The sequence below is a fragment of the Carcharodon carcharias genome, chromosome 3 (genome assembly GCF_017639515.1).
Source record: "Carcharodon carcharias isolate sCarCar2 chromosome 3, sCarCar2.pri, whole genome shotgun sequence".
Classification (NCBI taxonomy): domain Eukaryota; kingdom Metazoa; phylum Chordata; class Chondrichthyes; order Lamniformes; family Lamnidae; genus Carcharodon; species Carcharodon carcharias.
Window position 1 is genome coordinate 223,684,305 of NC_054469.1, and position 13,326 is coordinate 223,697,630.

The 13,326-nt window shown below is 41.6% G+C and overlaps 1 protein-coding gene across 1 annotated transcript in view; it reads left to right on the plus strand.

Annotated features, from left to right (window-relative positions):
• The first annotated feature begins 1,158 nt into the window (after positions 1–1,158).
• The window catches only part of LOC121276089 (cadherin-20-like), a 66,998-nt gene continuing 54,830 nt past the window's right edge, over positions 1,159–13,326 (plus strand). Inside the window, exons 1-3 of the mRNA XM_041184026.1 lie at positions 1,159–1,362; positions 6,382–6,676; positions 12,267–12,386. Of these exons, the coding sequence (XP_041039960.1) occupies positions 1,159–1,362; positions 6,382–6,676; positions 12,267–12,386 (619 nt within the window). The remainder of the gene's footprint in view (positions 1,363–6,381; positions 6,677–12,266; positions 12,387–13,326) is intronic.

The window sequence follows — 13,326 nt, forward strand, 5'->3', positions numbered from 1 at the left end:
TTTGCACAGAGCAAGCTCTCACAAACAGCAGCATGGTATGACCAGATAACCTGTTTTGCGATGTTCATTGAGGGCTAAATATTGGCCAGGATATTGAGGATAACTCCCCTGTTCTTCAAAATTGTGCATTCAGATCTTTATCACCCACATGAGAGGACAAACAGGGACTCGGTATAACCTCTTATCCTAAATTCAGCACCTGCCACAGTGCAGCACTCCCTTAGTACTGCACTGGAGTATTTTAGTGCTCAAATGGCTGGAGTGGGCCTTGGATTCACAATCTTCTGGCTCAGAAGCATAAGTGCTACCAACTAAGCCACAGCTGCCACCCCACCAACATACTCGAGACCTTTTTATTGAAGTAAAAACCCATTATTACTCATTCGTGCCTCAACAGTTTTTAAATTGTGGACATGCTTGTAAGAGAGTGTCTGAACATCAAAATGAAGTATTTTCTTTCTCACTATAAGAAGAAAGACAGACAAACAGATGGGGTGGGGGCAACAAATATATTTTAAAGAATACAAAACGTAGATCATCAAGATAATTTTCTTGTAGCTATCTAGTTGAATCTGTCAAAAAATATGTATCAGTGTTACAAAATCTCATGGTTTCCTGATGCATGTTTAATAAAAGATCACGCACTCTTTGCTAACTCACATGAACAAGCATATGCAGGAAGCAGTTCCCAATCTAAGCAAACATTACTAATTCTTGTGATGATTGGTGTACCAAACTTGTAGCCATTCTTACCCTAAGTAAAGCTCATTACAAGAAAGCTCACTGTTCATTTCAACCTATTGCTTAGCAGAATCGTTCACCTTACTTGTGATGCACAGTTTGGCAATACTTTCTGAAACGTGTTTGCTATTCTTTACATTTGCAGCACACTATTGAAAGCTCACTGTGTTTTCATTGCAGGTCCAGTGCTGATGAAATTTTGCAAAATTCCATTGGACAAAAGGCTCAAGACTCAGCTGACAGTAAAAGTGAAAGACTTGATTCAGAGGAAAACCACCACAACCTAATTCTTGACGAAGATATTATTTGACCAAAGACTGTCACACCGAGTTTTCAATAAAAAAAGTGGGCAAAGGATCGCCCCCTTTCCTCCATTTCTCCGCCTACATTTCCTGTAACAATTGGATTTACAATATGATGGGTAATAAATATTTACCTGGGGTCTGCCTGTTTCTGTGTCTAGCTGATTTGGTGCAAGTGTTTGGCTTGCAGCCAGTAACTGCAGTGGAAAACAACCAGCAAGATAAGGTGTTGCATCATCGTGTGAAGAGAGGTTGGGTCTGGAACCAGTTTTTTGTGCTGGAGGAATACACCGGATCAGAGCCTTTATATGTTGGCAAGGTAAGAACAGGGGGAATAAATGTTCAGATTCAAAAGAATAATGAAGTTAAACCCATTAGCAACTTTTAGCAGACCCACACTTACCATCCAGCCCCATACTTAAATAATGTTGGATCAGTTCTGTACAAACCAGATTGACGTTCTGCATGGCGGAGACATCGAAAACAACTTGCGATCACATATTGGCCCGGAATCTTCTGCGAAGCAGCAACCGCCATTGGGTTGACACTCCGACCCTACTTCATTGCACCCTGGCGCAGGTCCACATTTCTGGCCGGGTCTTCGGAGTCCGGTTTCTCCAGAAATGCGGAATGTACAGTCCATCACATTAGAGTAGTGGAGGGGGTGCTGGGGAGGTGATGTGGATGGTGGGGGGGTTTGGAAACACCCCCTTTTTACAGCACTACTGCCGTAAGGTAAGTTTTAATGTCCCATATGAATGTTAGTGAATGGGTGTGTGAATGAATGAGTGAATGGGCAGGGTGGTAGGGTGGGTGAGATGGTTAGGTGAGCAAGGTGAGTGAAGCAGATGGTTGGGTCAGGAGGGGCACTCAGGTTGAGAGCTGGACCAGGCAGGTCAGGGGGTGGTCGGTGGTGGGGGTAGTCAGGTCAGGTTGGGAGGTAGTCAGGTCAGGTTGGAGGGGTAGTCAGTGGTCAGGGGTTAGCGTGGTAGGAAGGGTAGCTGGGTTGGGTCAGGGGCGTAGTCAAGTTGGTAGACCATAATCGGGGGTGCTGATCGGGGGTAGTCAGGAGCGAGGAGGTAGGTAGGGGGTCAAAGGGGGAGTCAGGGGACTTAGTGTGAGTGACTGGGCGGGGGGTCAGTTGTATAGTTACCCAGGGCTTAGACTAAGGTTTTTCCATCAAAGATTTCCTGGTTAATTATTCAGGTAAGTTAATCAGAACTGTCCAAGTCTCCAACTCTAACTCAGAGTCAGAGACTTTGGCAGAGGGCCCTGGGGAGCAGGAGAACTGCCCATCTGAAGTTCAGACATCCCAGGCAATTCACTTGGGGGTCAGCACGTTGGCGCTTCCATGGGGTCCTGACGCACATCTGGGGTCGTACATCTGGTTTCTGATGATCCAGAGACCGGAAAATCTTAAAGAAACATGTTCAGATCCCGTCCAATGAGACCTGAGGAGAACTGATTCTGAGTCAGGAGGAAGAACTTTGGAAAAATGGCTGAAAGGTAGGTGGAAGGGATGGGTTTTGAGGAAATGATTAAAAGTGGAGAGAGAGAGGTGGAATATCTCTGCCCAAATCTTAGAGCTTCCAGCGATTGGTAAATTAGACATCAGCTAGTAAAAGCGAGGGGCAGCCCCAGAAGATTGACCAAGGTTGGCTGAGTGCTGGGAAGGCAGATGCAAAACATGTTCTCAAATGGTTTCAGATGGGGCTCAGCGGGTGGTGCTCTTGCTTTTTTTTTGAGTCTGAAGATTGTTAGTTCAAGCCCCACTCCAGAGACTTTATTGCAAAACTCTTGCGTGACACTTGAGTATAGTATGTGCAGGTGATACCTCTCGGCTGAGATGTATTTGTTTGAAGAGGAGCAGCGGAATTATCCCTGCTGTCCTGGTAATTGGAATATCACCAAAAAAAAAGATTATCTGGTCATCATTACCTTGGTGTTTGTGGGAGCATGCTGCGATTTTTTTTACATTATGAAAATGACTATAGTTCAAGAAGTACTTTGTTGGCTCTAAAGGACTTTGGGATATCCTAAGCTCATGAAAGATGCTACATAAATACTGTGTTTTGGCTGCACACACACACACACACACACACACATACATACACACACATACACATATACACATACACACACACATATATATACACACACACATACACACACATATAGATACACATATATACACACACATATATACACACACATATATACACACACATACACACACACATACATACACACATACATACACACACATACACATAGATACGCACATACATACACACACACATATATACATAGACACACACATACGCATACACACACACACACACACATATATACACACATACACATATACACACACACATATGTACACCCACATACACACGCATACACACACACACATATATACACACACACATACACGTATACACACACATACATACGCACACATACATACATACACACATACATACACATACACACACACACACACATATATACATACACACACACATTATGGGAATTCAACTTTCACCACTGACATAACATGTAGCAAATGAACTATTGCTTGTTACATTTTTGTGAATCTTATACATATTTTACTCTCGTTGTTTTTGGTGCCTGTTTTGGACTAGTCAAATTGTTGAACTCCAGCTCCCTACATCCTCAGGAGTGTTTTCACTTTCCCTAAAACCTTGGTAAATATCTCAGTGTATCCAGAATAATGAATAGAGAAGCCTTTACTGGAATATTTCAGCCATTGATTCTATCTATAACACCAAGGGACCGTTTTTATTTCCTGAAGGCAACAGATTTAAGATTTGAACTGCCTAACAAAATTATTAAGTAGTAATAGAACAAGCAAATAGTAATAATATTAGCAATACTAATATTTAATAATAAAACATTTTTACAGTCGCTGTTAAACTTGGCTAGATCTTCGATTAGTGACAAGTATTTATAAGTCTTGCACTAAAGTTATGATCTAATTACTTTTTTAATGCTCATTTAAAACAGAGATGAAGAGAATTTTTTTTCTCTCAGAGGGTAGTGAGTCTTTGGAACTCTCTTCCTCAAAAGGCAGTGGAAGCAGAGCCTTTGAATATTTTAAGGCGGAGCTAGATAGGTTCTTAATTAACAAGGAAGTGAAAGGTTATAGGGAGTAGGCAGGAATGTGGGGTTGAGATTACAATCTAATCAGCTATGATCTTATTGAATGGTGGAGCAGGTTCGAGAGGCCAAGTGGCCTACTCCTGCTCCTAATTCATTCTGTTCGAATGTATGTTCATTTAGTGATACCCTCTTATTCCTTCACCCACTATAGAATTAGCTAAGCCAGGTAACTTTTATAAAGAGGTACCAGTCAAACCGTTTTCCTTCCGAGGCTCTAGTCCATCTCATTGATTTAAGCAAAGAATGCCGACACATCTATTCAACACTAGAACTGGAGCTTCATGAGCTTAAATAGCTGTCCGAAGGTGTTTCCTTAAAAACAGCTGCTAAATAGGTACATAACTAAATGTTTGTATTTGAATTGAGTGGGCTAGCTCCACTCTCAAGCAAGCTGCTGATAAACCGATTAAACAATTATCGCAATAATTGGTGGGATATTCCGACCCCAACGGTGACAAAGCCCACCCTTGGCAGGACCAGAAAATCCTGTCAATGTATCAAATCAAATGTGACCATGACCAGAAATTCTAGAAATCAGTAACTTTTTTGGGGTGTGCGGCAGTGGGTTGGGGGTGCTGGTGGAAACCAATGTGCCCCCGATCTACTCTAGTGCTATTAGAGGAAATTTGAATGCAGAAGACTCTGACTTTCAGTGACATGCAATTTACTTTGTCATGCCTCTTAGACACCAGAAAATCATACTGTAAGCTCATGTATTGTGCTATTCAGGAGAAAAATGAGAATAAAAGATTAAATCCCATTTTTCCTCTGCACATTTTGGGTGTCCTTTGCCAACAGGGCAGAGGAAAGTTAACACTAATATTTTTAAGACTCAAAGGAATCATTTTCAACTTTGTCACCTGAGTGGGAATTAGTGGAACAATAATCAGGTTCAGGCAGATGATCCCTACCAACCAGTTACCACCCAGGTATCAAGGTTGAAAATTACTGCCACACCTCTTTAGGGCAAGTTCTCAATAGTACCATGAGACTGAGTATTCCATAGAATCATTGATGACCATTTGGCCCATTGTATCAATGCTAGCTGTTTGGTAGAGCTATCCATTTAGTCCCTGTAATTAATTTCCCTTCAAACCTTTATCTAATTCTATATTGAAAGTTATTCTTGAATCTGCTTCCACTCATGTATCAAGCTCTGTTCTTCAATAACATGCCCTTGTAGTTTCTTTTCTAGTGTGCAGGCATTTTGTTTAAGTGTGGTGTCCCTCTATGTTTGTTTGCACAGCCACACACACACGTGTTAACTTAAAGGGGTCGACTGGTGCACAGCCCTTGTGCAGACTCTCCGGTTGCTGCACAACTTACGGGTAACATTAAAATAAAAGCAAAAATACTGTGGATGCTGGAAATCTAGAACAAAAACAAAAACACCTGGAAAAACTCAGTAGGTCTGACAGCATCTGCGGAGAGGTACACAGTTAACGTTAACAATATTCCTCTCTGCAGATGCTGTCAGGCCTGCTGAGTTTTTCCAGGTATTTTTGTTTTTGCTACGGGTAACATTGTTCTTTAGGTATAATTGCTAGAAGACACGGAAACATTCAGAAAGGTTCACAGGATCTTGGAATGTTACAGCAGAGAAGTGGGCTATTTGGACCTCATGCCTGTACTGCTTCTTTGGAGCTATCGATTTATCCCACTCCCTTTGCATTTTCTGCATAGCCATATAATCATATCTTTGCGATTATTTATCCAATTAGCTTTTCAAAGTTACTATGGAATCTGCTTCCACCGCCCTTTCAGGCAACGTGTTCCAGATCATAACAACCCGCTGTGTAAAAAAAATGTTTCCTCATGCCACCTCTGGTTCTTTTTCCAATTATCTTAAATCTGTGTCTTCTGGTTAACAATCTTTCTGCCACTGGAAACAGTTTCTCCTTATTTACTCTAAGAAAACTGATTTTGAGCATGTCTTTCATATCACCTCTTAACCTCCTCTGCTGTGAGGCAAGAAGCATGGGGATCAAATAATCAGAAATCATAAGGAACTCTGCAGCCCACACCCACCTAATGCTCCCACTGAGAAAGGAACTAGTATAGCAGGAGGCAGAGACATGAATATTTGAAGAGATGAAAGTGAAGGTGGAAAAATCAATAATAATAAAACCAGCTTATCATTCTGTAATTATAGCTTCATTCAGACATGGACAAAGGAGAAGGTTCTGTCAGATACATCCTCTCTGGTGATGGAGCTGGCACTGTTTTCACTATTGATGACAACACTGGAGACATTCATGCTGTACAGAGGCTAGATCGGGAGAAGAAAACACACTACACCTTACGTGCGCAAGCCTTAGACAGATGGACTGGGAGGCCAATGGAGCCTGAATCTGAATTCATCATCAAAATCCAGGATATCAATGACAACGAACCAAAGTTTCTTGATGGACCTTACATAGCCAGTGTTCCTGAAATGTCCCCGATGGGTAAGGATCAATTTTGTGATAGCTTCTTTGAACAAGGCGGTAATTCTAGAATATTCCTGCATGTTATTACTATGGCAGTGACACTGTTGCAGTGCATTCTTGCCCCTGTGTGACAAGGTTTTGGGTTCAAGACCCACTCCAGGGCTTGAGCACAAAAATCAAGGTTGATGCACCCGTGCTGCACTATCTGAGGTGCTGTCTTTCAGATAAGACAATAAACCTGAGGTTACATCTCAGGCTGTAACAGGTCATGTGTCACTATTTCAAAAAAGGGCAGGTTATCCCTGGCATCCAGGCCAATATTTATCCCTTAATGAATATCACTAAAAATAGATGATCTAATCATTTTCACATTGCTGTTTGTGGGAGCTTGCTGAGTGTCAACTGGCTGCTGTGTTTCCTACGTTACAACTGTGACTACACTTCAGAAGTATTTCATTAGCTATAAAGTGATTTGGTACATCATGTGGACCATAATCAACCCATGCTTGCAAAGCCCAAAACAAAACATCGACTGTTAGATGTGATTCCGTGAATGGGCAGTACTTGCTGAACAACCCTGAGTGCGCTAATAGCTACACTAACAACCAATTTAAGATAATCAGTAAAGCTTGTAAGATGGCTCAATGATGCTTTCTAGAAGTGATATACATGTATACACAGGAATTCATTCTCTGCAAACAAAAGGAATATGTTCAAGCCTTGCACCTTTTCTCAATTACCTGGGAGCTTGGGAAGCCAATCAAAATTGACTTGCCAACCAATCAGCACCTTTCCTCCTGTAGTATAAATTGTTGTTTGAAATTTGGCATTCTTTCATTTGTCCTGATGAGTGCAAGATGAAAAGCTTCAACAACATGTCTCTCTTTTCAGCAATATTCAAGTTCTGTATTACCAAGTGACTCTTTATAGCAGATCATTACAAACTTATCAGGTATTTCCTTGTTATAAAAGCATATTTCTTTAATCACTCTCATTGCCAGCCCAATAGTTTGAATAATGGGGCATCCAGATATCCTGGAGATGCTCTATTACAACCAACAAGGGACATGACATCCAATTGGCCTTTCTTCTGAGTTTCCAAGAAGCTTCAGAAAGGGACTGATACCAATCTGATGCCCCACTCTCTTTTCCCACTCCAGGACACATGAGGCACCATTTCCATAATTGATGCTGCAGCCGGAACCCAAGACAAGTGCCTCCATGTCAGTAATAAAAATGGCTTTTGTTTAGTTTAAAGCAAAACTACTGTCACAATTATTAATAAAAGAAGTGTTTTGAACCAGAAATGCTGCTCAAGATCTCCCTTCGCCTTTAAGAGAAATACAGTGGCTTGTGGTCTGAAGTTATGAGTAAAATGATACAATTTGACATCCCTGTTTACTATGGTATATCTTTGCTAATGCCCGCAATTTCTTGCCAGCAACATTGTACCCACTACACTAGCGTTTTGTGTAGGATTTCCTGATCTGAAATGAGTGACCGAAGCTACTTTCACTCTGTTTACAAACTGAGCTCAGTCCATCCACAAGAACCTGGTGTCATTCACATTGTTGTCATGGCCATCTCTCCCTCTCTGGCAGCTTTTCCAGCAACATGACCTGCTTTTCAATGACAGCACTTCAGCGAATGGAGTCAGGCAGTTGTTATTAGCCTAACCCGAATGCAATGGGATTTCTTTCATTTATATTCCGCTCAGTGCTCTGGCGTAATGCAATGAAAAGCTGATCGTGAAAAGCCTACGATGGATATTGTTAGAGCAGCTGGTTAAAACCCCATCACATTGAGCTGCTGAACTCTGAAGGCCAAAGGAAGCTCAAGGGTTGTAATGAAGAGTCATGTTCAACTCGAAATGTTAACCCTGTATCTCTCTTCACAGATGCTACCAGACCTAGTAAGTATTTCTAAAAATAAGTTAGCACGCAGGTACAACAAGTAATTAGGAAGGCAAATGGAATGTTGGCCCTTATTGCAAGAGGCTTGGGGTATAACAGTAGGGAAGTCTTGCTACAACTGTACAGGACGTTGGTTACACTGCACCAGAAGTACTGTGTACAGTTTTGATCTCCTTATTTAAGAGAGAATACGCTTGCATTGGAAGCAGTTCAGAGAAGGATCACTGGGCTGATTCCAGAAAATAAGGTGTTGGCTTATAAGGAAACGTTGGACGGGTTGGGCCTATATTCGAAGGAGTTTAGAAGAATGAGACGTGATTTTATTGAAACATATAAGATTCTGATGAGGCTTGACAGAGTGGAAGCTGAGGATATTTCATCTTGTGAGGGAATCTAGAACTAAGGGGCGCAGTTTAAGAATAAGGGGTCTCCTAGTTAACACAGAGATGAGGGGGGAATCTCTTCTGTCAGAGGGCCATTAGTGTTTAGAATTCTCTTCCACAGAAGGCTGTGGAGGCTGGGTCTTTGAATATATTCAAGGCTGAGTTAGACAGAATTTTAATTGACAAGGAAATCGAGGCTTATGGGGGATGGGCAAGAAAATGGAGTTAAGGTCACAGTCAGATCAGCCATGATCTATTGAATGCCGGAGCAACCTCGATGTGCTGAATGGCCTACTCCTGCTTCTATATTTTTATGAACTTCTGATTTCTAGAACTTTCTGTTTTTATTCAAGCAAGCTTAATACCCACACCATGAAAATTACAGGACAACATTTCCAACAATATAAATAAATCTGAGGTATATTAAATACAGTCTGTCTCTGCTGGCACATGCAGTAAAACAAGTTTTAAGTTGTTCAGCATCACTACACTTCAAATTATATCAAATTTGCCCATCAGCTGGGCAAAATAAAACAGCCAAAAAGAAATTTAAATTACACCCTTCCTCTCAACAAACAATCACTTGCATTTGTTACACAGGAAATCAGAACCTTAGGGGTCAGAGCAAATTAACCCCTTCACTCTCAAGTTCTGAAATAACTCAAAGTGATTTGCCTAATGTTGACAGTGGTTATATTTTATTCAGTAAGACTTTACACATGTTAATGTCTGAGCAGCAGAATCAAAACACCGACAGCATTACCCTTACGTGCTGGGTAGGAGTGTGATCTCCACGTGGCTACTACTGGTGGCTGTGTCCCGGGCGCTATCATCTGTCAATGTGACACATGGGGTCCCTCCGCCAGTCCGTCCTTCCACATGGGGGATGGTCCCAAGGGTCTGGACAAATGCCTTTGCATCTTAAGCGCTCAGGACATCCTTACTTATACCCTTTCTATGCAGCAAAATCTAAGGAGACCAGTTTAACCCAATCATTGCTTGCTATAATTTGAGCTCTCCCATTAAAGAGATGTCACATACCCATCAGCCCACCCAAACTAGGTCAGTATCCCATGAATCCTGACTCCACGTAGCAGCTTGTGAACATTTAATGCCAACACCTAACTAAAGCAAGTAAAAGATGTTGGCCTTGATACCCAGCTATCTTGCCTGAGATTCGAAGCACCATCGTTTTCCCTGGCACTTTATCTGGGTCTCTATAATCCTACCAAGGGTTTATTTTTTGGGTTACATACACACACACAGTCTGTTTGTTTTCACACCCAGCTTGAATTTCCACTGAAATTTTGCCATTTAGTCTCCTTTAAATAGTCAGAGCCAATAAAACATTTGATCAATGAAAGCCCAGGCTACAATCTTCTATCATTCAGCTCTCAGCCATTTCTATCCAGGCATTTCACAAGCAGAGTCAAAGATAGAGTTCAGTATAAACCTTATTAGATTACAACTAGTGAAAACTCTAATTTACAATCAGTCATAGTGTTTAAGTTAATTGTTAATTAGTGAGAAAACTCAAAAGTAGGGATTTTCCAGGATTCTCACAATAGGATATGCTTTAATATTATTGTCAGTCTTAGGTTCTGGTGGGCAACTTTAAATATGGGTGCATGCTGATATATTAGGCCACCCACTCTGTGCAATTGGTGAGATGCCTGAACTGTTTTCAGGCTACGAGTCCCTGATGCCAGCAAGCTCGGTGTATTGAACCAACTGGAGGGAGTGTGGTACCAGATCCTTTTCAGAGCCCAGTGAAAGAGCCAGCATTGAATGGAGGAGTGGGCGGCAGTTGTAAGGGGGCTGGCAGCCAGTCAGAAGGTTTCACATGTTCCCTCAAAATTGCGTCAAGAGCCCTACAGTCAAGGCAAGACCCCCGTTTGTAGTTTACAGATTGCTTCCCGCCTGAAACAGACATTCACTCTGATCAAAATAAAAAACAGAAGATGCTGGAAAAACTCAGCAGATCTGGCAACATCTGTGGAGAGAGAAGCAGAGTTGATGTTTCAAGTCCCTATGACCCTTCTTCAGATGCTCTGACCACCCTGTTACCGAACAAAATTATTGCAACTGTATTGGGAACAGGAAGGGGCAGTGAGCAGTGATCCCTCACCTCCAGCTCACTAACAGCCCACTCCCAGCATGTGGAAACCGTGAAAATCAGGGTCTACATCGTCATTGATATACAACACCAGCTTGCATTTATTTAGCGTCTTTAATATAAAAATTTCCAAGGCACCATCACAGCACCATTATCAGACACAATATAGAGGGATTTGGAAAGATGAGAATTTTAAAATCCAAGTGTGGTCAGACCAGGAGCCAATGTACACAGGGTGATGGGTGAACAAGGCTTGGTCCGAGTTAGGACGTGGGCAGCAAAGTTTTGGATGAGTTCCAAGTTTACAGAGGATGCAAGTTAGGAGGCCGGTCAGGAGAACATTGAAATAGTCTAGAGATAACAAAAACATGGATGAGGGTTTCAGCAGCAGATGAACTGAGACAGCAGCACAGATGAGCGATCTTTTGGAGGAGGAAACAGGTGGTCTTAGTGACAGAGAGATTATGATCACATTGCTTTAATGGTAAACAATATCACCCAAAAGACTGAATGTAGCACACTCTGCCACTTGTATTATCCCATATGCTCAAGATGGTCCACACAAGTCAATTATGACTGTCTCACTCATGAATAGGAGGATGGTCACTGACTTCCTACTTTTGTGCACCAGCAGATGGTATCACAGAATGCATTCCCCAGGTGTATATATAATAAAAATGGGATGTGACTAATTTAGTGACCATAAATCAGTAACCACGATTATTTAGTTACACTTAGTAGAAAAAAACGTAAAAGTATAATGCCCCTGTGCAAAAAAAATATACAGTTTTGCTGTATCTGCTACAGCTTTATACTGTGCGAAGAAATAAATTGTCCGAAATCAATATAATCATGAATGGTGCAGAAACGCCCCAAATCTCCTGTTGGGACTATATGTTCCTGAAAGGAAACATCAACAATTTCTCATCCAAGACCTGTCAACAGAAGCCCTTCTGTTCACTCCCAATGGTCATTAGCAATATCAGTGGTTCTAGACTTTGTGTAATGGTGTGGCCAATGGAAATAAAAATGGAGAGAGAGTTTAAAATGGGCAGCAGATTCACGATTATCCACTTGACACTATTACACAGGTACATCGAGCTCCCTTAAATTTGCAAAGCTGAAAGCTAACCAACTGTGCAAACTCTTCTATTTCCAACATGATAGAGGCATGACTATGTCTCATCTTTATACAGGTACATCGGTGATACAGCTCACAGCCAGTGATGCTGATGACCCCACTTATGGGAATAGTGCTCGAGTGGTGTACAGCATCCTGCAGGGACAGCCATACTTCTCGGTGGAAGCGAGGACAGGTAAGCAAAAACTACCACTGCTTGGGTTTCAAGCACGAAGCAGCGGTGAGCAGCAAGTTGTGCATTTTCTTTGCTGGTGGATTTATGGTGAATCTCTTAAAGTTAACCACTCTACCAAGTGTCTCCACAAACTCCTCTCCCCTTCTTCTTCCAGCCTCATCTCTAAAAACAAGGGTTGGTAAGATCTGGAGCACACTAACTGTTAGGGTGGTTTCAGCTGGACTATGTAGGAACTTTCAAAAGGCATTTATGTGATGAGGATGAATTTGCAGGGTTATGGGAAGAAAGCTGTGTTGCATCTTTTATGTCTCGGAGCTATGGAGAGATGACACTAATTTCTAAGCATGCAACAGGTTTATTTACAAGGATTTTAAAATACTTCTGAAATCACAAAATGCCTGCGCCATGCTTATCCCAGCTATAGCTCGTAGCTACTTCCAACACTTTCTGTGGTGTCGGTTTACTTTTCTCTAAGTCAACAGCCAGGCTTAACCAATCAAGGACAGTGAGCAATAATCAGTTACCACACTCACATAATCGAACGGTTGGACACTACATTTCTGTAATATTAGTGTTTGGTGTTTGCATAGAAAAAGAACAAAGGGAGGGAGACTGTAACTGGGATGGAAATATGGTTGCAGAAATCATAGGTTATATAGATGTAGGGAATGTTTTATTATATGTGGATTTTTAGAAAGCTTTTGATAAGGTGTTACATGGGAGGCTTATTACAAAATTAAGGCATATGATATGAATACAAAGGTAAAGAGCATAGCAGGGAGGAACGAAAAGTAAAGAACAGAGGTAAATAGATGTTTTGCGGGTTGGTGCAATGCCCATGTATGTGTAAAGCCAAAATACTGCAGATGCTGGAAATGAAAACAAAGCTGGAAAAATTCAGCAGGTCTGATAGCATCTGTGGAGAGAGAGACAGAGATAA